Source organism: Ptychodera flava, chromosome 7, assembly GCF_041260155.1.
Source record: "Ptychodera flava strain L36383 chromosome 7, AS_Pfla_20210202, whole genome shotgun sequence".
Lineage (NCBI taxonomy): Eukaryota > Metazoa > Hemichordata > Enteropneusta > Ptychoderidae > Ptychodera > Ptychodera flava.
The window spans coordinates 41,487,398-41,513,362 of NC_091934.1; the positions used below are offsets into that span (position 1 = coordinate 41,487,398).

The following is a 25,965-nucleotide window of genomic DNA, read 5'->3' on the forward strand; positions in this document are numbered from 1 at the left end:
ATAGTACCATCAATTGGCATGTAACTGTCAAAAATGATTCAGATTCATTTTAAAGTAACACAGTCCTAGAGGGGCTGTGATTTCAACCATGTCTTTGGAGTACCGGTACTGTTTACTTGATATCAAAGGGGAGGGGCAAAACACATATGATGAGTCCACCTTTTCTTCATTTGTAATTAGAATCACTGCATTAACCCCTTCATCACCATGGTTTGGGCCAAATCAATCATCATCATTGGTGAGTACGGACTTGTTCACTTGGAACTAGGGGTGAACAGGTTTATCATCCCTGAAATGAACTTAGTTCTTTTTACCATTCATGACTTCACCATAAAGTCTTCACAAGAATACATTTTAGTACTATCTTATTTTCACTCTCATTCCTTTAAAAATTGTCATGACAACCAAAGTAATGTCCTTGTAACTCCAATATTGACACAAAAGCAAAATTGAAGAGTAACACTTAACAGTAGATCAGAACCACAAATGTTTGGCAGAGACAAAATGCCGAAAACCTCATCCAGGGGGGGACAGAGTGCAGTGTGGTTGGATGGTTAACAGGTAGCACTAATTAGGAGTCTTACATGGGTCAATGAACTTTTGAATATTTTTGCTTTGTTCGTTTTTTGTCAAATTCCAGAATGGACATTACTAGACGTGTAGGAATGTGCCTCTGGGACTGCAGGGTCACCTTGTTTTTCTAGTTTTGTCATGTGAACAGTATTGTTATTTAAACAGGGGCAACTTTGCACAGTACTTTTGAAAAAAACAATGCTAAAATAAAGACTTTTTCAGCCTTGATTGCCATGAGAAAGTTTTCCACATAGGTGCACATACTGAATTATCCACAATCTCTTGTATGATTTTCACTAGGTAAATTACGTTTTGTTTCTATGATGAACAAAATATCAGTCAAAGCAAATTAGCAACTGTACAAATTGTCCATTAAGCCAACAAAAAAGTTCTGAGTAATTTCTTGCACAGTATTATGGTTCAATACTGGGAATTAGGCTTCAGCCAGCAACCTGACATCCTTTACTTTTCAATCCATCATGGGAATAATGTCACTTAACATATTACAGTACATTCAGTCAGTGAGCATGTAAGATTCTGGCTAAAAAATTCTTTTCATCAGTATATCCTATTTACAATAGTTGGCAAAGCCAAAAGTTCCAAGTTGTTTATTTCAACAATGGCAAAGCTTAATAATTTCCTTCAATAGGATTTTCACAGATCAGCATCTTCTAAGGCTGTTCAATTTTTTAATGTTAAGAAGAGAAATATCTCACTTTTGTCGAAAGAATCACAACCAATCGTGAATAATCTGTCCACTTAAAAGACCAATGGTGTTAACTTTTGATCACTGTTTTCACTATGTTTTGTTTGGTTTGTTGATTGAACGTTCTTTCTCTACTCCCTGCAGCACGTTGAACAAATATTTAAAGTCTTGTCTGGACCAGAATACACTTGTCAACAATAAGAATGCAATCTATACATCTACTGGCTGAGTTGACAAGCTGAATACTGTGTATCTCAACAAGCCTCTGGGAGTTAAAAAACAAATTGTGGTTGACATTTAAAGAAAAGCCAAGAAAAAAAATCATCAGAAGTTTGCAGCTACTGGTCTCGAAGAAAATACTGACTAAGTCATCTTTCCATGAAAACTTCATCACTTTCCACTGCATTACACCGGTAACATTCCACTTGTACACCCAGAAACCTTCATGAAATTATAACTCTGACAACTTACCATCTCTGAAAGGCTGCCATTGCTTTCATCTTCAGAATAGCATGGGCGTAAAACTGACGGTACTGATGATGAGAACACATCACTATCCTATGATAAAAAAAAATAAAGCAATAACATCATCAGTGCTACCTAATCACTTAGAACATAATACATAGACTAATGATAATCATATCTTTGCAATAATCTGTCACAGACTATTACAATTTTTAACAGCATACTATGTCATCAGAGGACACACGATTTCTACCCTTGACAACTTTGGAGCATATGTGTCACAGATGATAAAAATATTAGTGGTCTAAATTCTGTCCAGCTACCAATGGCAAAAACATCTGTGCGTGTCTTATATCTTGTCACCTTACAGTTATCAGTAAAAACTACTGGGAGCAACTGTCAGAAACAAGGGTGAGCTGATACAATGTACATCATGGCATTCCTGAACAGTGCCTTTTTCTATCCTATGTTCCCTGCACACATGACGGATCAAACTATTTGCAGCACAGTTGAGTTTATGCGCATGATACATGTATATATCACTACTTACCATATTGCTTTCAAGATCTTGAATTGACTGTTCTTCAGTTTCATTATCATTGCCATCATCAATACCATCGTAACCTTCAAGGAAACTTGCCCTTGACATTCGCAGCATGGCCATTCTCCTCTGTGTGGTCGGTGAGCAATTCTCTTTAGATTCCTTTCCGTTTGCTTTTTTCTCGTGACTGGATCCGAAACGTCGTTGCAAACTAGCGAAAGAGTTTGATTTGTTTATGGGCGTGTCTTTGTCTTTGTGCTTGCCTCCCCACTTTATGTGTGAGTCGGAGGCACTTGATGCAAGAGGCGAGCCTTCTCTGTTTATAAAGTCTACCCATTTCAAGAGATCCACATGTTGTGAAGCCTGTAAATATACTCTCTTGTAAGCTGGATGCGAAATTTTCAACACATTGGGAAGTTTTTCTCTCTGTGATTTGCTAGCTTGGCAGCCGGACAGAGATAGAATCATTTCTGCCATCTCGTCAGATTGGCTAGACTTGAAAAGGTACAGGTTCTTGTTACAAATAACACACCAATATTTTGCCCATCCTGTTTTCATTTTGAGTTCAAGTTCACCAGAGTGCTTGGCTTTAGAGAGAGACCCTAATGTGACATCTTGTGGGACGTTGCCTTTTGTTTTTGGTGTTTTCAAACTCATTCTTTCTTTCATTTTTGTTGCTTGCTTGGCAAGCTTCATGCCAAAGCTTCTTCTGCTCGGTTCACTTGCCGAGCGCTCATGTTTTGCTTTTTTGTCTGCTTCTTCTGGAACTTTATCAACAACATCTATAAGATCCAGGTCTCTCTCTAGAGTACTGCATGGTGAACTCTTTGTTGAGGATGATGTACTAACATTGTCACTTTGCTGGACTCTGATAAGATCTGATAGGATCGGTGGCGAGGATCTTGCAAATTCACTTCCTAGATTTGATGAATCATCCTTTACGAGAAAATCTTTACTGAAATCGTAAAAATTCTCCTCCGAGTTAAAACTATCAGTGTGCATTCTTTGACCACTTCCTGAACCGGTTGACGGTAAGCGATACTTGAGGCCTGGAAAGACAGAGTTGTTGTTGTTATAGTAACTGTAGTTGCTGTAATAACCAGTATCATCATCACTGCTTTCCTCATCATCGGTGTCCGTGCTGATGCTGTGGTCGAGAGAAGCTGCAAGCCTTAGTGCTTCCGTCCACTTGTGCAACTCCTTCTGCGATTCCACACAGAGCGTGAACTCAGTGCCAGCATTTTGGTGTGTAAGTTTAACCTGGTACTTTCCAGTATCTTGACGGAAGTCTTGTGTCTGCAGCTGCTGTGAATTGTGGGAAGTATTTTCATCCTCTGAGACCAGAATAATGGGTCGAATTTCGTAGCCAGGTAGGACTAAAACTTTGTACGCTCTTGGGGAGGTAGGCTGGTCAAACATACACAGTAAGATATCTGCCACGATACACCAATAGCGTTTCCCATCGTATGGGCTCATTAACCATCCACTGTGGTATGGTTTCTTGAGATCTGAGGAACTTACAGAAGAATCAAGTAAAGGAGAATCTTCCGATGCATTCTCTGATAACACCTGCCACAAGTTTTGACTGAGAGATGCTCTCCTTTGCATTTTGGATACTTTAATTCGCTTCTTTGTTAAATCTTGTAATTGGATTGTCACAAATCTTGGCACATGGCCAAGTGACTTGCTACGATCTCTGACGCTCAAGACGCTGTCAAAGTCAAAGTCAGAGTTTTGTCTTGAAGTCGTCGGGAAGGGTGTTTCTGGTAGACTGTATTCTGAGGAGGTGCTGATCTGTCGTGCAAAGGCTTGAAATGAAGTGCGCGGCAGGGATGACCCTCTTCTTGAGTCGATGTCACTCCAGGAACTCCAAGTGCCACTTAGGCTTTCAGAATCTTCAAAATCACCAGAACTATTCCTCCGAGGATGAATCTTTTCTTTCTGGCTTTGATCCTCACTTTTTGGCAGGTCACTATAACTGAGCTTCAGAGATTTCACTGAAATGTACTTCCTACTTTCAGGAGGTACTTCATCAGCAGCTGCTGTGAGATTCTTTGTGGCAGTGTGTGGCAGAACTGACTGATCTTCTTGGAAGCTTCCCTTGTCTTCTGGGACGTTTTGTTTCTCACAACTTTTCACGGTATCTTTGAAGCTGTACGTGCTGTCACATGTGACAACTTTGGAGTCCACTTCTGGAGGGCAGTTTGGGTAATTTCCCTGAGGGTTTAACAGTCTTTGGCTGCAATCACTTTCAGAGTTTTTGCTCCCATCACAAAGGGAATCACCATGCAGACTCTTACTCGCTTCCTCGGACTCTGAAATTCCTTTGCCACTAGACTTTTCAGATGTGCAATCGGTAAGTGTGTCTTCTTCTTCACAGTGACTTGTGATTGCCTGATTGCTGAAGGCCACAGATGCGGTGCCTTTATGTTCCTTGTTTGTTGAACTGTTGCCCTTTGCTCCTACCAGCGTATCTTGAGTAGAATTATCTTCAGCCTGTATTAGTTTTCCGTTGTTTCCTGTGCTTTGATCAGTGTCCTGAAAAAAGAATACAATAGATTAATTGACTATTCTGGGAATATTATGAACTAAATTTAATGCTGTCCTTGGAATAATCTGAACAAAAGTAAAATGTTGCACACGGAAAAGGCCAAGGCTGGTTATACATGAATTAATGTCATAAAATCTTCCCAATGAGAAGAACACACTACAGTATATTTGTATTCGCCACTTGTTGCCAAATATGGCTTCAAAGTTGAATAACCCTTTGTCACATCAACAGGTATCACAAACTACAAGGACCATATATTGGCCTCAACACATACTATTTTCTGTTAAGTCTATTGATCCAAGCTTAAAAGACCAACCCTCAAAAACTGTTTTTGATCAGCAAAATCATATAAAAAGAAATTTACTATTTTTAATCCAGCTCAGACTTTATTCATCCTGACACATAAAGAAAATAAACAAAAATAAAAGTTACTCTGACTGACCAGGATTTTCCTGAAGGCAACATATCAGGCAGTCTGTACAGAATTATGTTATGAAATTTTATCTTGAATAAGATATTTGTGAAACACAATGATATAAAAATTTTTGTTTCAAATCTTTATTTGAACTGTCACATTAGTTTCACATACCAAAGCATACCGAAGTGATGCATAAAACTAAGAAAATAATAGTGGGCAGTGTTTATCTTATACTTGTCACAAAGCCATGTTGGCACTGCATTGTGTACGTCACATCCTTCATAAAAGGAAATGACGTACATAACACGTACATAAACCTGAAAAAGTTTATATTTGCCAGAAAAAATAACCATTCTTCTAAAAGTATGAAAAGAAGGTGGTTGACCTAATTATTCTTTTAAATTAGTTATTTTTTTTAATGTGTATTAGTTATTGAAATATTACTGATATTTGCAATTGAAAGTGATATCATTTTTCTAAGAACTATGGACAAAGCTTTCTGCTGTTACTTTTTTCACATGACTTTTGTTGATGTCTGCCATGCCTATAATGTTTATAGTATCACAATTTCCTCTTCAAAACTAAACAATACAAAGCACTGATATACACTAATTCCCTATGGTTGTACTTTTTGCAGTTGTTTGAAAATATATACTAGGTATTATATGTTAGAAGCCAACACTACCATATTGTAAGATACAGCACTTCAGGCTAATGGTTGAACCTGGCAGTCTGTCAGTCACATAGTAATGATACTTCCATTTACATGACAAACACTGTCATTTATACTCACATGTAGTTTGATCCAAAACTGTTCTGATGGCTATTGTAACAAGAATGACTGTATAGTCACTTCCAATTCAACAAACAAATTTCTAGCCAGCAAATTCTATACCTGGGCAAAACAATTGGAACTATGGTTGCAGAACCTGATGATCGTGGCAGGCTATTTCTCTACTTGTTTACATGACTTTGCCAAACATACAATCATGATCACACATGAAAAATTCATGCAGTCTTTTATTTGAAAACGTTGGTGGGCACAATACAGGTTAATTTATTCGACTCATTAAAGCTCCAGCTTTTGTCTAAAAAATGTCAAGTGTGGAAAGTCAGGGGATCTACTGATTGGATTAGCTTTACATGTTACAATTACTATAAGTATACTAGTACACTTGGGAAATTCAACAAAGATTATCACTGATCGATATAAAAGTTAACTGTCAACTATCCACTGATTATGAATTCAGCAAACTTTTTGTGATGGCAATAAAATAGAACTATTGCAATAAATTTGTGGATAAAAAAAGCACAGCCTTACTGATAAAATTTTTGAATCTAGAAAATGTTGCACATTGTTTTAGTAACTTCACTTGCAATTCATTCCTAATCTTCTTTACATTTTCCCTTTTCACTACATGTAACAAACACAACATTAAGTCAAGTTTCACTGCCAACAAAATAGCTATGAAGCGGAGGACATCACTCATTGAAGATTTCTTGCAAGTTGCCAATCTGGTTTACTATATGACTGAAAAAGTGAACGTGTCAGATGTGAGGTTTGTGTATAAAGAGTACATGTAGATTGATTTTGTACATAGATTTTACTTTGTTCATTTTACATGAAATTGTCGTATATATTACTACCGATAGTACTTCATTTAGAAAGCACAAATACTGTCTGTAGTAATATTTATGCATTAATTTATCATAGTATACCAGTGTTTGTATCAATGTTTATATTGATATCATTTTCATAATTACACAGCATAATAACTCTGACTATGAAATTTATGAGCTGATTGAGGCACTGCTGGTTACCAAAATTTCTTTTACAACATTGGGTTTGGCCTGTCACAAATTTTAACTTTGGTCAAGTGAACTTCAACCTATGACCTAAACTTGCGTCTCCCTCTGTTGGGCTTGTTCAGTCTGACACCTGTGTTGTGTCGTAGATTTGTTTCTCTCATGATCCTCCTACTGAAAGGGCTATAAGTCATGACAGAATATTTTGCTGACAGTTGTCTCAGCCTACAGTGCTGTGTGTTCAACACCAGTGTGATGAAATACCCACAGGTACATGTATTACAGGTATATGCACAGTGAATCTTAACTCACCTGCAGAGTCATGCCCTTTGTAAGAGGCAATAAAAAATTACTAGGCTTACAATAGGGAGAGGTTACAGACAACTGTCGGAGGTTATTCATCTGAACTACATGAATAACAGCGTTAAGCATTTTTGTTACAGGTGTGGCACTGGCGCAACAATTCAGTCACTGAGACCAGTGACTGCATTTTGACCCAATCCTACACATATATTGTCTGATATGATACCTGGCAAACTGTCAACATGGGATTACTACTGTCAACTACAAATATTCTGTTTGGAAAATACGATACATGCTACCTATCAACTTAAATTAAATGGAGTGCTTTTACTTGCTAACACTCAGTAGGTGTATATCCAAACTATCATAAGAAAAAAAAAATATATATATATATATCCAAACTGTCATGAGGGGAAATAATATATATATACCAGTACATATATACATATGTGTGTGTGTGTGTGATTTACTTTCAGAACACATTTGCTGCCCAGAAACTCGACTCTAGCTCAAATACACCAACTATACACCTTTTTCTGACATTCATAATAAAAATTAAAACACAAATTTTGGCACAGTCTGAAAAGATACTACAATGTATACAGTAACAGAGCATTAAAACCAGTCACAAACATCAAAGTAACACCAGCTTTTGAGAAGAAAGATTCCCTCCTGAATTTTCATGAATTTAAAATGTTTGTTTTCAGTGATGGAATTCAAGAATTTTAGATGTAAACAAGTACATTCCACTCTTAATTCACTTGTTCAAGATTGTTCTCACACATTTTTAGCAGGATTATCATATAGCGTGTCAAAACACTTGACTTTCATTTAGCAACCAAAGGTAACACTTGATATTAAACTTAAACCTTTGAGCGCTGTAATTTTCTCCCGCCAAAATTTTAGTGCAAAATTTTATCAATTTTCATGAATTTTTCTGTAATTTTTTGATAATTTTGGACCAAATGGACATCACATTTCATTGGCTACAGTTTTTTCTCAAAATTTTGGCAAAAATCTTATAAAAATTGACTGGGTTTATTTTATAAAGGGACAAAAATAGACTTTGGCGCTCAAAGTGTTAACTTTTCCATTCATTTGAAATCAGCGATTGTTTATTCTGCATATGCATCTGATTACACAAGATGATTTGACACTATGATAACATGTAGACATTAACTTTGTTTATGAACAAAACCAAGACAATAGTCTTTGCAGTGCACAATAGACAGACATGTATCTGCAACCACAGACTTCCTGTTCATGTTTTTTCCATACAGCCACCCAGATATCTATCATAACAACCTACATAAAAGAGTTTTTAAAATTTGACACCCATGTATGAAAAATCATAAGGCTACATTTTTCTTTAGTTTCAAGCAGTGAGATACTTGTTGCAAAGTGTTAGATTAACCCTTTGAGTGCTGTAATTTTTCTCCGCCAAAATTTGAGTTCAACATTTTACCAATTTTTATGAATTTTTCTGTAATATTTTTGGTAATTTTGGACCAAATGGACATCATATTTCATTGGCTACAGTTTTTATCAAAATTTTGGCAAAAATCTGAAAAAATTGACTGGAGTACATTTTATAAAGGCGACAAAAATTGACTTTGGCACTCAAAGGGTTAAGTCTGTGTGCCATAGCAACTGTCAGTCTAAAAAGACATTTTGTCAGACAATCTCCTCTAAATGTAGCATTGAAATGTTTGTAATCTTATCTGAAAGAGCAACTGCTTAAAGTTTTAGATTTGAAAGTTCAAGATGGCAACAATACCGGCTTTCAGGTTACACCTTGTAGGATTACAATAGCCAAATGATGACCAAAAATCAAAAAAGCAAAATATGCTGGATTTCTTGAAAATCAAATTACAAAAGCAGGATATACCATGAATTCCCAAAATTGTTGCTCTACTGGTATGGAACTAAATTTAAGGAATAGAAGTTGAACTAAATTTACAGAGTTGTAGTAGAAGTACAATGTAGAATATATGCAATGGTATTACCTCACTGAAATGATGAAATGCTTGTCCTGCTCCTGGTACACAAGTTTTGACTGCACAGATTGAGTCACGAAGTTTTGAATCGCATTTGTTCTGCCCCTCAGGTCAAAGGTCACAGTACTTTTTTGTTTCCTTCCCTACCTTGCTACAGATTATAACCCACTGAAATTCCCCACACAAAGGAGATAGGGGTACAGTCAAATCTTTTCTGCCAACACAACAGTCACATATCCCACTCAGTAAGCTGAGTTTAACATTAGACACTGTATTACCTGTGTCATGGAGATTAGATAACTCAGCTCCCTGATGAATTCCAGGGTTGCCAGATAAACTGAATGCTGACCCCCACCCATAACTCTTGACACATTCAATGAACAACACTGACTGTTATTTCATCCTGACCTAATACTTTACCAGTAGATAAATTACTTTATAATGTTTTATCAGATGATCAGCTGATAAAATACTTGTGACTACGGGTCAATGCACTGACTCTTGGCTGCAAGTTGCCCTGCTGGATGTTTTACAGGCTTCTGTAATTTTGATGATTGATATTAATTTTCATAATTCTCATTTGTAGACTTGTTTGAAATTATATCAAAAAGGTTTTTTTTTTAATTTTAGCACATCTAATAAATGCTCATTTGAGGCATATAAATCATAACTGTTTCATTGCATAGAAACAAACATGGAAGTACAAATTACAGTCGAGCTGACAGATTTATTTCCTTTAACACTTGCAAACAAGTTTAAAAGAAGAAGATGAAATTTTCAGAAAACACCTTGGGGATAGCATTCTATGGATTCTAATGGAATTGAACATCAAAGCGGACAGTTCAATAATATCAGGCAATGGGAACGATTATATGATATACCAAAACTATCTTTTTTCATCTTAAACTGTATGGGGAGTAAAATTACTTCAATAATCAAATTTCATGATAATACTTGTATATCAATCAATGCTTTCATCAAATACATGCTTAGGCCAAAGTAATTAAATTCTTTGTTTTGCGTCCCCACCCGCTTAGGGTTTTTAAGGTTTTCATGAAAACACACACAGTGTATTGAATAGGAAATTTTAGGGCATGACCACTTAGCTTTTCTGAACTAAAATTTTGTTACAATTTTTTACTTGCTGCAATCAAATTACATTGTATTAATTTTCTTGTGTGTGTTTTCAGCCGCTTAGACGCGTACCTTTTCCCATTTAGAGTGGACGCAAAACAAAGAATTAATTACTTTGGCCTTATATAACATTACAAATGTTATTTTTACTGAGTACACTATCATTATACATAGTCATTTCTTCATGTCACCCGCATAGGCCTGTACATGTGTCAATTTTTAATTTCAGCTGCCAAAGATTTTATTTGACCATTTCCATGACAACTGCAAATTTCTTTGGAGGCATGTCATTTTACAAATCATGCAGTAGTTTATCAAATATCATAAGAACTATTCTCATTTTGGTGGTAATAGATCCATTTACTTCACATAGAGACCAGACATACATAATTCGATATCTTCAAAAGATCCATTGCCATATTACCAGTGTTCACAGAGTTCTAATAATTACTCTCAATGACAAAGAAAGCAGTAGAGTATACCTGGGCATTACCAGTATGTGTGCTATGGATTTCATTATTTGATTATAAAAGGTTTTATATCAATAATGTTATGCCTCTATTGGCTAAGCTAGGCCACATCCCTGGGGATCATTACAGGCCTGAACAAACCATCTCATTATGTTTCATGGAAATTGTCTCATAATATGCTCGGTTGAAATGTTTTCATTTTTATGATATCAATAGTGTCTGTCTGGCTGACCTTGCTGTCGCAAGAACCAAATGAACTGTCTCGTATTCAACCTTTGAACACAGCCCATAACTTTGTACCGGTGGAGTACGTGTAAACATTTGCCAAAGGTGAAATTTAGTGACACGTAAGCGACGAAATCTGTTTGAGTTTAAGTGATTTTCAGTTTGATCACAATCGCCTACATATTGAGTCATAAATAAAACTGGGGTTGCTGACCTTAGTAAGCCAACCAAGATATAAGATTTATTAAATAATTTATCACATAGGAAACTGACTGCCCATCTACATGATCTTAGGATATGCTTGCTGTGAACACCATGTCTGAGGACTTAAGTACTTCAAACTTTGCTTTACTAACCATTATTTTGGCATCAGTACAACAGTATGACTGAAGGAGGATAATTAAGAATGATAGATGATTTTCATTCTTAACTATGAAAGAAAATTGATAAGTCTCCTTGAGAAATGATTTAGTAAAAGTTAATGCAATGAGGAGCATAATACCTTTAAGATGTCAGAACATTGCTAGAAAATGATCTTTCAAAGGAGGAAAAGTGGAGTGTTAATTGATTTGCCCATTGTAACAATGTCTGTATTTGTTACAATGTTGCAAAGTGACACTGTTGTGTTAATCTCATTGTACAGCAATGTTACATTGCAGTATTAAATTTCCCCTTTGAGCTCAATTGGTCATTGGGCCACTTACTCACAACTTTCTTAGTGATTTGCCCTGGAGGTATTTTTTACCTCTGAACAAAGTTCAATACACTGTAATCTTACAGTAACACTGGGAATTTCTCTATATAACATTAACAAGAAAAGCTGAGAGACTGACTTTTTGACTTATTGACAATTTGGTTTGTTTACCTTTTTGGTTTAGCGATTTTTCCACTAATGAAAATTTCTTGAAATGTTTTATTTTTTGGCTGCATATTTCAATCCAATTTGTTGACAACCCATTGTCAGATCAGCATATTGAAAACTTGGACCAAAGGCAGTAGGTAATTGCTTGTAATCATGGTGATTATCAATTGTACACATTCTTTGATTGCAAACTTTGCCCCGGTTACATTGAGGAATGTTGTTTATTTACACAGCGCAAGCACATCAGAGAAGCCTACCAAGCATTGTAGTTGTATTTTCTCACCGTAAATGATGTTATGGGAGAACTTTGCACAAAAGCCAAAAATACCTGCCGGGCGAATGATTAACAATACTAATAATCTACACCCATCACTGAAGTTGGTGAAATTCAATGCTATCATGTAACAATGTTTTATAATGAGATAATTGCAACAATGTAAAATATGGCAACACTGTAACAAATATCAACATAGCTTTGCTCTCTACAAATCCCTTCATGATTTCCTTCATTTCTTTTTCTACCACATTGAATTAGACAACCTGCTGTCATCTTGCCAACTTAATTGTAACAAGTTTGTATAACGCTCAGCTTTTACAATTGCCCACCTGTTGCATGCATTTGAAGGCAGTTCTGCAACACGCGCAGTCACAGTTTTACATGAAAGACCCATTTTAATACTTTAAAATTATAACTTCAAAAATTCACTGTGGAAAATTGCTACAATTCTAAATTGATATTGAAACTAATGGGATAATTATACTGAGACTGGGTACACAGATACTGTAACTCACTTGAGAAATGAATTTGGTAATTACCAGTTTGTGTATCAATTATGTTTCAAGATGATTACAGGAGCTGATTGTGCTCCCACAAATTATATTTCCCATGTATGTATGGTCATCAATTTCAAACAGAAGGTATAAACTTTTTAAAGAAGTGACCTGAAATGACCTTGATGTATGAACCAAAAACACTTCAGTATTATCATCTGTCATTCTTCACAAAGACTGAACAATAATAGCAATACATACTTTGTATAAGACAAAGAAAGCAGTATAGATGTGCAACTTCAAAAAATATCCGAAATGTACGAAACAGGCACGTTTGCAGGAATGAAGAAGGTTTTGAACATATTAGGTATTAAAGAGAACCAAAAATTGAGATTACACATTATGCAAAGTCAAACTTAGAAATTATGCTCTGTACTCAGTAGACAGTTTGTAATGTCAGAAATGGACAGCCAAGCAGACTGACCTGTACTTTTTCAGAGCACATCTTGATAGCATTTGTTTTGCAGATTACAATAGTGGGGTAGACTCTGCTTTGCCTGACTAGCTTTGGTATTTTTGTAAACCAATAAAACTTACAAGCTGCTAGGATTTATTTCTGAACAGTGCAAGGTCATAAGAACCCACAAGAAGAATCGGAAGCCAAACCAAACCATGCAGAAAGTAGAACTGTCTACAGCAAGTACATGACCTTGCTAATCGTTTTAGTGAGCTCTATCCTGACACGATCCTCACACAAGATCTATTGAACAACATCACACACAGAAAGGTTTTGAAACTTGTAGAAAAATAACAGAACAGCAATATACAAATTACATATACCGGTATAACTGTAACTGACACTTCATGTTATGGCATTACCGTACCAAAACAGAACATTTATTTAAAACACGGCAATTATGGAAAGATTGACGGATAACAGTATCCTGTTCTCCCTGAATTTAAGTTCATTCACTTTCATGGCATTTAAAATTAATCTAGCCGGTACAAACATTCATATATAAAAATCTAATTCAGAAGTATGTGTGACTGAAACTACGTTCATTGCTAGTTTTCAATCATAATTTATATATTCATTGAACAGATATGGATCATCCCTACTTTACCTACTCTACATAATGCACAAATGACAGTGTTTACATTATAGATTACATGAAAAAAATAGCTCTATCAAAAATTTTCAATATTAGACATTTGTACCGTAGGTAAACCTATACTTACTATATATTTTACCTGTGGCTTCAGCAGTTTTCATGAATTACAACTCACCTTTCATCAACGTGAACAGCTGTCCTGAGTGTTTCAGAAACTAAATAATTTGAGACACTGTGCCTGACTAGTATATATTTAACCACCCCTGGTAGTGTACAATTTAATACACAAAGCTAAATCATTGCTAATTATACACATCATGTGTGCAGTTCCATAAAATGACACCTGTCACAAATATACTTGAAAAAATAGTCTAAAATCTAATTCCAGGGTCATTAAGTATTAGCCAGCTGCTAATTTAAATTTCATATTGAGATCACTGAGAAGTGTATTTATTATTGCTGAAAAGGCCATGTATCAGCCTACAATTGAGAAATGTTCGCTCCCTGATGATTGTATCGTGCTGTTAAAGTTACCAAATTAAACACATGGCAATACGTTTTAAGCTTTTTTACTATGTCAACAAGGCAGGCTATTTCAGTTCTGGAAACCGTAACCTATATGAAATTCTCATAAATTACTACCATTTATGTTGCTGATTACTATGTCAATCATGCAAATATGAAAGGCCATTGCATGTTTTGGTCAACAGGATCACTGAGAAGAAATATTCGCCAGTGCTACCAATGATGTTATGATGCCCTACATTTGATATTTGATAAAATGAGCTCTTCAGTAATATTGAAGTTACAAGACATCCTGATTGGCTACTACGGCTGTAAAACTCAAGAACGAGTCCTTCACATCCAATTGTCTCTCACCTTGTAAACCAACGCTGGTTGACAGGGTCATGGAACCTCTCCTACTTTTACTTGTATGTTGCATGTTCTTTTCCCTTGTGATATGCAAATGATAGGATGGCTTTATATTGGCACAGGATGATAAAATTTTATTACTTTGGGGATAGGCACCATGTTTACCGGCACAGTAAACACAGTGAAATTTACCTTTGTCTCCAGAGCTGTACAGTCAACATAAAGTAGACTTATAAAAACATTATCTGTCCTCAAGTGATTAATTTGATTCTAGTGCTGTTTTCTTGTACTGAATTTGATGATGTGAGGTGATTGTGTCCAACAGAGCTAAGAACCATTATCATATAAGACCAATTTTTCCAGTATGTACACCTGATGCATGCATGAATGCATTTGAAGTCATAAAATCCTTATAATTAGCTTTTTTATGGCCAACAGGGAATATTATCCTTGACATCCATTGTCTTGTTAAGGTGACAATTTGCATATCATTTTTCAGTCGCAGGAAAACAATTCTGTGATGGGATTAAAATTTGGAAATTCAAGCTTAAGCAATTTTTCTGATTAAAATGTTATTTGATATATACTATATATCTTCACTGGTGTTATTTTTTTTAATATTCTGTCATTGAAATTTATTCTAGTAGATGCCACCAAATATATGAGCCATGGAAATTTATAATCACATAAGTCTGGCTCTGCTTGGTTTCAAACATGCATGTATAGTAGGGGAAACCAAAGGTACATATCAGTTAATAGGCCTATCATAAAAATAGCAAATGTTTAACAGTAAGCTTACAGCATCTATTAGACAGTTCAGAACATGTTAAAATGATTAATTCAAAATAACAGTACATGATAACAGTACATGTACACATCAATGGGAAGTCCTTACTTTATTCCAATAAAATGAAATGGAGAATTCCATCAACATTTCCATGAAACAAACAAGAATTTCGAGTCAAATTGTTGGGAGAAACTTACAGGAAGAGTAGAATCTTTTACTCTGTGTCTGGTTTGTCTTCAAGATGACAATTTGATTCAAAGTGTGAAACTTAAATTTTAATTGTTCATTTCAATTCTTCGAATTTAAAGAGGATTTGTCACACAATCATATATTCATATTCAGAGAAATTTTATCATGCTGTTGTAACTTGGATCTGACCAATATGCAAACCTGGATAACTTGTTAGGGTCTTAGTCATTTCACATGTTCAACTATTTTTCACAAATGGTTTCAAATAACTCTCAAACATTCCCATCATGGGTGTGTAAAATTTGTAAATCCCTCGTGAAATAGCAAGGCCATGTGGAATAACTGCAAGGGGAGGTTTACAACTGACCGCAGCATGCATGAATAATTTCAGCAATTAGCTTGCTGTTATCAGCCCAGAAAGCTGGCTTGTAGTGGTTACTGAGCTTGATGACAATTGAAGGTAAAGTTACCAGACTACAACTGCCACACACAAAAGCCAGTAACTGACTTAAACAACGTCAAAACCACAAACATATGTCAGCTTGTCTTCTCATATGTTTTTTTATGATTCATGTATTGTGTTGGCAAAAGATCAGAATTTAAAAAATTCCTAAAATGAATATAATTTGGCATATATCTACAAGTGATATGCGACTTTGGTATTTTCCAATTTCAACATCACTCTAGGAAGTGCAAAGGTATAATTCCTATCTGAGGAGATTTTAATTGACAAAAATCATACATTAATATCACACTTGCTGAAAACAACTGACTTAGTGTGCATGCCGCACCGCTGCAGTTAGGATACCTATCAAATTCCAAATACACATTTAAGTTAATCATGTTTACACATTGACTCTACCAGCGATATCGCTGAGAGCATTGTTACATGGAAATATTCCAGGAAGCAAACAAGCACACAAAAGATACTGTACTCACCTTTCAACACAGCTAGGCCTAAACCCTATCAAACTTGTCTGTCTTTCGCAGAATGATCACGCACAAAATAGACTGGCCATAAAGGAGTGTTTATACTGTTCAGTCCCAACCAGCAAATTTTAAGATACAGCTGCCTCCATAAAAATACTTATCTTCTATATATATCTGAATGTCCACTCAATAGGACGGCCTGGTGGAGTAGAGTGTCAACTATAAACTGCAAATTCACCTGAATAGTGTCAAACTTTATAGATAGTAATTGGTCACGGCTGAGGGGGGACCAATCAGATTTCAATCTTCCATAGCTCATTTGCATATTTCTATGAACATACCATTGATAAGGCCAATCAAAACAACATACAGTTAATTAGAAACTACTGAAATGAATGTATTCGATTAAATTAGAATATATATAAACAATGCACAGGAAGTGATGTGTGGTTTACACCTGAATTTCGTGGGGACTGTAAACTTTTTCTTAAGGTGAGGAGGGTATGATAATCAACACAAAGTATTAAACTAGATGACAATTTATATATATATATTGAGCATAAATATGACATCATGTGATGTTTAAAATTATTATTTGACATTATCATCTTTTAATTTTCAAGAATCTCACAAAAATGTAAAACAATTGTATTTGGCTGTAAGCCAAGGATGTGTTTGCTTGCGTCACTAAGTTAACCTGTACAATGGCCACCATTTCAGAGTGAAAGAATGCTAGTTTCATTATTGCCTTATCAGTTCAAACACGTTTTAAAGATGATGTATTACTTCCTGCAAGTTGAGTACCCCACACTTGTTATTTGCAAATAAGTTTTGAAAGCCCAGATATGCACATGAACAATTTATCACATCTTAAAGAATTTTCAGTTACTCACAACATACATGTAGCCAAAAGCAAATTGAGCTGCCCTAAGATTAAAGTTTACATGATTAATACCTAAAGCTATATCATATGACACTTTGGTAACATAGTCTTGAATTGAGATTAATTTTTCACTGTGCATGTTTTACAGTTTAAAGTTGTGAGTATGGCTAAAACATTGTTGGGTTATTTCTCATCCCTAGTTCTTTACAAAGTAATACCCTTTTTAGTGCCATTTTGAGCTCAAAAAGTTCAACTGCTGACATCAAAACCACAGGCCTGGACTTTTCAATGCAGTGATAATGCTAACATACAGTTTGATATGCCAATGTTCAGTATTAAAATGTAAAGTGAGTAATTTTATGATCCAACGAACATGCTTTTCTCCATAACACACACTCTCCGAGCATCGTCACTTTTGTTTGTTATATTTAAATATTTAAAGTTAAAGTGATAAAATTGGTTGGCGCAGCTAGTGTATGTGAGGATGAGAAATTGACCTTTTTCACACATGTTTTTTCCTGAGACTGTCAGTCAGGTCTTAACACACTAAATGCGAGAATCCACTCCCAGAGTCCAATGAAGATACCATTTAATACCAAACTCTTGCATATCAACACTCCTTCACACTTTTCATTTGCTCTCAACTACCGTTGAAACTTCTCTGATAACTTAGTTGGACTGTTCCATTAGAATTTAGGGGTGGAAGGATTGACAGTGTGCCCTGGCTCATAGAGCTTTGCAAACTTTTTTTCTGCAAACAAACAGCTTGCCAACCTTTGAAGAGATACATGACCTTGTACACAGCCTAACATCTCCATAACACATTTCATGCAGACCAGCCCACCATATATAATGACAAAGTACTAGTTAATAGCAGAATTGTCTTCTTCACTCTGTGTGAAAATTCAAAATATTTAAGAGTTGTTTTTGACCAAACAAGAAAATCTGAGATCTCCCTCCACTAAAATGCTGCAACCAAAGTAAGGTTGTGAATGCAGCAATTGCTTGGTCAACAGAATTTTTTATTCAAACACTCATTATGTCGCCTGCATGTGTCTACAAAATGATTTCTCAAGTGGTAAAAATTGACATTCTTTCTCTGACAAAGTTCAGCCTTAGAGACATCCTTCACATATACTACAGTTCAAGACAATTTTTAAGTGATTTAGCATTGATAATGAGGACAGTAATAATACTGGTATATTATCAAATATGTCTGGTTTGACCTGTTGAATATTATCATACTGTAGAACTTTATGAGTAACCTAAAACGTCTCATTTCTTTATTTGGTATTCAGCTTGATAGGGAAGTGAGCAAATACATATTATTTATATCTGAAAATTAAAATGGACTTGATGGAAACTTAAAAATGAATCTGGTGTATTTTCTTAAGTTTTTCACAAATTTTCAAAAACCTATACTGATCATGTGACAGCCATAAGGGTTTACTTGACAGACTTTGTAGATTTGTTCAAAAATTGAGACAACTCATTGTCAGGATAAAAACCGAACGGAAATTATGGAAGACTAATGAAATTACATTCCTTACAAAGTAAATCATGAAAATGCACAAAAATGTTCAAAAACTAGGGAGAGTGCTTGCTTCAGAAAAACAGTTCAAAAATCAAATAATCAGGGATGTTATTTTGAATAAAATCATCAAGGCCTTTCTGGATATATATATTTTTTTCTGATTATTCAGGGAAATATTTTCCTGAGAAGTGTTATTGCAAGCTGTACATCCTTTTAAAGTGGCAACGCATGCAAATTGTTTTTCCCATAAATTCTCTCACATATCTGTGAAGACAGACGGCATGTTTATGCCTGCCCTGCTGTATATGACTATGAATGAATAATAAAAACACAACATGTGAGGAGATCCTCTCTGTGGAATTTCAAGGCTAATTAATCATAATTTAAATGAATTTGATGACCTGGGTATTGAAACCACTTCACTCAGGGCCACAAAATGATGTTGATCAGTAAACATTTGACTATGATCACTCACCAGTGATGGATCTATTAATTTTGGGTAAATGTTTTACTAGAGATCATTCCTCACAAATGGGACTGAATTATTAATGATTTACAATATTACTTTCTTTCAAACACAGTTTCATCTCCTCTATGAAAAGTCATAATTTCCATCTGACTGTCCTTGTTGTTCTGCTGGGTACGTTAACCTCTATGTAAAACACACAGTAAAACTGTTGATCACAAATTCAAGCAACCACTGATGCATGTACAGTGCTATGGGTGACCAGTTTGTTGATTCACTGATCATCACGGAAACTTCACAAACTTCACAAACAAAATGGAAAAAGTGCAGCATACATAATGTTCTCTCTCTGAACTTTGTGATAGCATGAGGCAAAAGAAATAATTAAAATTGAAGATTTCAATGGTAGGGACATTCAAAATTGTGGTGCAGATTAAGGTTGAAATTTTAAATTTGGGAACAAGAAGTTTTAATGACAGCCACATAAATGTGATAATTTTCCAGCAGTCACCCCAATACTTCTTTCATATCACAGCTGTATGAGTTAGCTGCACACACGGGAATACTATCTCTGGCAGATGCATGCACATGGACGCTATGCTGCCTAGGAATTGGACATACTTCAAGTCAGATCATAAGTTGCATGGTGATCAAATAACGTCTTCATAAATCACAATGAAGTTTAATAGTCTGACTCTAAATGAATTTGACACCTATAGGTCTGACTGCTTGGAGACCTTGACTGAACAAATGTTATAATATTGAGAAACTTTGCACCACAGTGATAAGATTCGGGTTTTTCTTGAAAACAAATTCCTTGAGAAGGTCACCATCAACGACCTTGCTGACGAAGAATTTGGCGATTGAGAGTCAATTTCCTTCAAGTTGAACTTGTCACGGCTTGTTTTACACGCACACACTGTTAAGTGCATATTTGTAGGTACATGGAATAGAGTGTACATTCTGCTTGTTGTCAATTTTACTGAGCAAATATTCCCAAGTAAGAACGGGTCAGTTCTGAGTCACTTTCTTCAGAAACCGTAACAAATAATGTTTACGCAAACTGTAATCTTCAAGTGAAGCTTCAATACAGGCAGGTATGTGCAAATTCATCTGGCAGTGAAAATGGCTGAAATATTTCTACAACGTCAGAGAAAACTCTTGCATCTCTTTGGAAAATCCGAATTCAAGTATTCATAGGATACATTTGTCTGTGAAATATAATTTCTTATACAACTTTTTTCACCAACACATTTTGATAATTTCTTTGTCTTCTATGACAAGACCCGCCTTCATTTTTCTTTAGAATAAAATGACAAAAAACAATTTACTGACACAAAAAAGCTTGTCCTACAACATCAAATTTTGATGCTTAAACATGAACAGAAACCATACAGGTCGCTCTTTTGAAGTATTGAACATTCTATTTTAATATCTTAAAATTAACTCACACTAGACCAGTACAGTCCCAGATGTCATTTGCAAAGGACACAGAAAAAAATTTGAAAGACTTTGGTCATTCCCTCAATAAACCTGCAGTTTCTATGGATTGAAGATTTAAATCTACATGTTAAGTATCCATTACAATGGATGGGAAAACAGTCTCTACACTGCATGTGGAGGGATTGTGGTGCTAAACTTCTGTAAAAACTGGCCAACATCTGAACTGTGGAGAGAGATGCATTCTCAGGTTTCCAAACAAGACATATGGATCATTATAATGTAACTAGAGTGTAAAGGCTGCAGTGCAACTAATGGATTGTTTGTTTAGGACACTTTTCTCCACTATTCTCAGTTGGTCATGTGACTTTTTCATGCCCAAAAGAAAGGTGCAGAATGAAAACTAATGAGAGTGTGCCTCCATAATGGCTGCAGATACCTGAACCATGGAAAGACATATTCTCAAGTTTCTAAAAGTTACAAGACTTGAATCACTAATCATCGAACTATTGAGTGAGGATCAGTGCAGATTCAGTAATGGAATATTTGTTTTGAAAGTTTCACTTTTCTCTGCCATACTTGGTTTTTAATGAGTGCTCTTTCAGCAGAATTGACATGCAACAGAGTTCTCTTTAACCCAAGTAAATTTGACAATATTACACTTATTGTATAGAGTTGACTCCAGGAAATTTCTACGTTGTTCAAAAGCTCAATGCCATACATTGAAGGCACACTGTTGTTATGTCAGAATCATGTGATTTCTTTGTAAAATAGAAAGGTACTGAGAGATAAACATATCATGATGCATTGTATATTTTTGAGCACTTAAATACTTACAGGCTGTTTTGTCCTAAGGTTGTTACTAAAATTACGAAGTCTGACTGCCACTGTAAGTGCATACTTTGACTAGAACAAGGATTAGTGGCTATTTATCAGTTGTTGAGCTCAAATTAACGCACCAAGCATGAAAACTGCTAAAATACCAGGTATTCATCCACTGTGAATGGATGCGTGCTCCGACATAAATTACGACACTTACGAAGAATTCAGAATAGTTGCATTAAGATTTCGCAGTAACCATGCATATCGGATATCGTTTTTTTTTTTTCTCAAAAAACATTAACAAGTACAGTAAATTGACATAAACAAAGGCAAACATTTCGCATGGTTGCTGAATCGAAGAAAGTAATTACTCTTCAAACATGCGATCACAGACACAATGAAGAAAGTCAATTTCCGGTAGTTAGTACATGGGACAACAGCATTCCTGGTCATCACTCATTGTCACATGATGGTGGATCAAACATGATAAATATTTTTTTATCATCATAAAAATGTTGTACAGAGTAGAAATTGAAATAGAACCGCATTATTTTAAAAACACAAAACAGCTTTCTTATCATGATTATGTGAATTTGTATTTTCACCATTTTTGAAAGGATGAAAGGATGCTTCAGTATTGAACTTGAACTCTGGTAATTGACCATGATCACGTGTACAGGGCAAGTCTCACAACTGTTACACTGTTTTAATCTCTCTCTGCACCTACATTGTTTTCATGTTTTGTATCTGTACAATACATCATAGGTTGATTGTTGACAGAATAACTTTTAAAAGTTTCATCACAAAAATAACTTTATTATTAAAGGAAAGTGTTATATTGCTGGTAATACAGTACTATTCTTTCAATTTTTGCTGAAGTAAATGATGGTAAATTCTGCCTTTCACCATACCCTTCAGACATACTGTATACACTGTGAAAGACTTACTACTACTACTACCCCCTTTCAATATGTCACACTTGAGATCTGAGATATCAGAAAACTGCACGGCAAAACTTAACAAATGCTACAAAACTGTCAATATTTAAAGGTCTGAAGTGACAACTTCCTGCACCTTGAGACCAAGTTCGAATATTCCTAGCTACTTCCAAGAACTTAGCAACACATGATTTATATTTCATTCTGTGAATCCAGCAACATTCTTATTCACTCAGTCACTTGCTTGTTTACGTATTAACAAGTTTGTTATGATGAACGGTAAAGTTTTTGTTTCTATCTGCTGGTTGAGCTCATGTCCAAAGAATGTACCAACCATGCTCGTTAAAATATAAAAAAACTCAAGTTTATGGAGTATGTGCATATGCTACAAGTACAACTGGTACAAGTTGTATAGTTGTGGTATGAAACTTAAACAACGGGAAAGATTGTCCCTGGCTGTACGACTTCAGCTTGCCTATGAACACTGTGTACTGCAGATGTATACTGTTCACTATATTGACTGCTTTAAGGACTTGAAGATGCTAAGAACCATTATTTTGTGTCTCCAGCACTTGGCAAATGACAGGTAATTGTCTCAGACATTGAGCTAACCCACTGGCACAAATCATTGGTTGACCATTGCAAGATTGGCGGATCCTTGTGTTAAAGCATAGGAGATATACGCACCTCTTGCACTCACTGGGCTATTGAAATTCACTTCAATCCAACTGATTAACGTTGAGGGTAACTGTGATTCAAAACCACTATATTTGCTCTCACCTGTTTGAGGTACATGTAAGCTACAGTAGCTTGAATCTACACATGCCTGGAATGCTTTAACTCGTCTGTTTAACATACATACCGGTACAGCTGGATGGTGCTGTAAGGCAAAATACCATCCACAACAAAAGATCCAACACGGTACAATAGCTTCTGTCCAAATACACTATCGCAATGACTGTCCACATCACACAAGACAATGCAAGTAACAAAACAAGAACACACATACCAAACTAGGAGAATTAAGTTATTAATTAGTGAAGTCACTAAATGCTTTGTTTTAAGTGAGCTAGCTAGTGCTTGTACATTTGCCAGGATTGTGTGATCAAAACATATGTGGATGTGCTTATTAAAGGGGTATGCACTGGAACTCAAACCACAATATTGATGCAAAACCTGTCAACATGTCCTGCATAAAGTTTCAGCTTTCAAAATCCCTGCACAAGTAAAGAGGACCAATCAAAATTTGCTATCAGAATGATTGCATGGAAATACATCCTGATTCATGGATGTATACATAAAACTGTATGGTAACGATTTTATATCAGGCAATTCAAGCATGGAGGTAATAACTCTTGGGGTACCTCTATGATTCTGAGGTACTGGCAAAATTGGTACATGTACTTATAAAGACCTAAATTAAAACCTCAACCCAAGAGACTGGAAGATAAAAAAAAACGCTATAATACCTTTCACCAGACTTGTGATAATTGGGCATTAATGAATGCTGCATTCAAACAGTTCCTCACCCTGTAGGAGGAACAGAAAATCCTTCACTAACAAAACTGTTGCTAAAACTCAGAGTCAATCAGTCAGATCTTGACCACACTGTGCACTGGAGGGAGATGCCAAACAGCTTTCTGATAGAACTACACGTCAGAGGCATGAGGCTTTGAAAGCCATATTGCACTTACCTTCCAACCCAACAGTCATGGTTGAAACTATGGACCAACTGAATACTCAGCACAGTACTAATTTACATGTGAAGATACACAATCCCACCATTGTGAAACGAGAAAAACAAAACTTCAGAACAATGGTCGTGCCACTCACACTAAAACTTTAAAACTAATCTTCTGAAAGAAAGAGAGGCACGACCATTCCACGGTTAAACTATAAAAGTAGCTATCTATAAAGACATTGTAAGTGAACGGAAATCCTGTTATGATATTAGCTTCGCTCTACTAAACTGGAATAAAATTTATTTCTTTGGATCGTACAATCAAATTAAATCTGATAACCTATGGCTTTCTTGAATTTCTTTTCAAACTCGTAGCTAAAAATAAATTTCACAAAATTTACATCACTCTTTCAATTGCAATTCTTACTGTTGCCCCTACAGGCTAGAAAGATGTTGACAAACTGTAAGCTTTTACACCACACACTGAGAACACACTCCCCCCCTGGGGAAGTACGTCAACCCCTAGAGTAAAGCCCCTTTCACAGAAGATCAAATTGGCAATTAATTGTGCCACGCAAAGGATCTTTCCTTTGTGTGATTTTAATCTAACTGTTGACCCATTTGACAGGACCAATTGCTGCCCTATGGTGACTCGCAATATCAACCTGTACAGTGATTAAATCCATGTTTTCCAAACAAACACAAATTATCATATATTAGCATAATTCATTGTGCTGAACCAACATTTTTAAATAAAAACGTCACACAGTTGACTTTTACTTAAAGGCAAAGGACTTGATCCCGGGGATCAAGTTTGTTCTAGTCTGTAAGAGGATTATCTGAGGTGTCATAGAGTTTTGTAAGTTTTCACTGAAATTGTAATCTAGAATGTAAATTTTCTGGCAAGACAATCTGATGGCTGACCCTTGCCTTTCAATGGAATAGTGAATCCCAGGTTCTCACATTAGCGAATGTGTCAACAGCCTATTAACAGTCTGTCATTCTTTTGTTTTCCATTGAATATTTCATCAAGTAAATTATATTTATCTTAGATAAATCTGATAATTGAGTGGGGGCTTTATTGTTTTTAATAGAAGTAAGAAATTTTATTATAGTGATCATCTTAAATAATAACATTAACTTTGCTACAAGTTACTGCTTACTTTTAAGTCGAAGTGTCAATGCAGTAAGGTTGTTGCAAATTTCAGAATTTAACAAGTGCACTTGAAAAAATTAATGTTAAAATACCTGAACCCACAATCTGAATGCAAAACTTGTTCAATTAACAAAGATCTTACTTTTTTGAATTTAAGTCAATGTTAGTAATTTCAGAGCATTTTCAGAAGAAGTCAATTTTTACAAAAATGTCAGTTGCAACCTTCATGCACTTAGGTGACAAATTATGCAGAACACCGACACTTTCAAAGTACTTTCTGGAATACAAGGGACGGTACATGTCAGAAATCCTAAAGATGTACTCATCTCTGC

The 25,965-nt window shown here is 35.5% G+C and overlaps 1 protein-coding gene across 2 annotated transcripts in view; it reads right to left on the bottom strand.

Annotated features, from left to right (window-relative positions):
* Nucleotides 1-1,750: 1,750 nt before the first annotated feature.
* LOC139137582 (uncharacterized) overlaps nucleotides 1,751-25,965 on the bottom strand; it is a gene marked incomplete at its 3' end in the record, with an annotated part of 51,024 nt that continues 26,809 nt past the window's right edge. The window contains 3 exon segments of one of the 2 annotated variants that reach the window (XM_070705763.1): nucleotides 1,751-1,837; nucleotides 2,295-4,823; nucleotides 23,577-23,718. In XM_070705763.1, coding sequence (XP_070561864.1) covers nucleotides 1,751-1,837; nucleotides 2,295-4,823; nucleotides 23,577-23,591 — 2,631 coding nt within the window. 2 annotated transcript variants of the gene reach the window in all.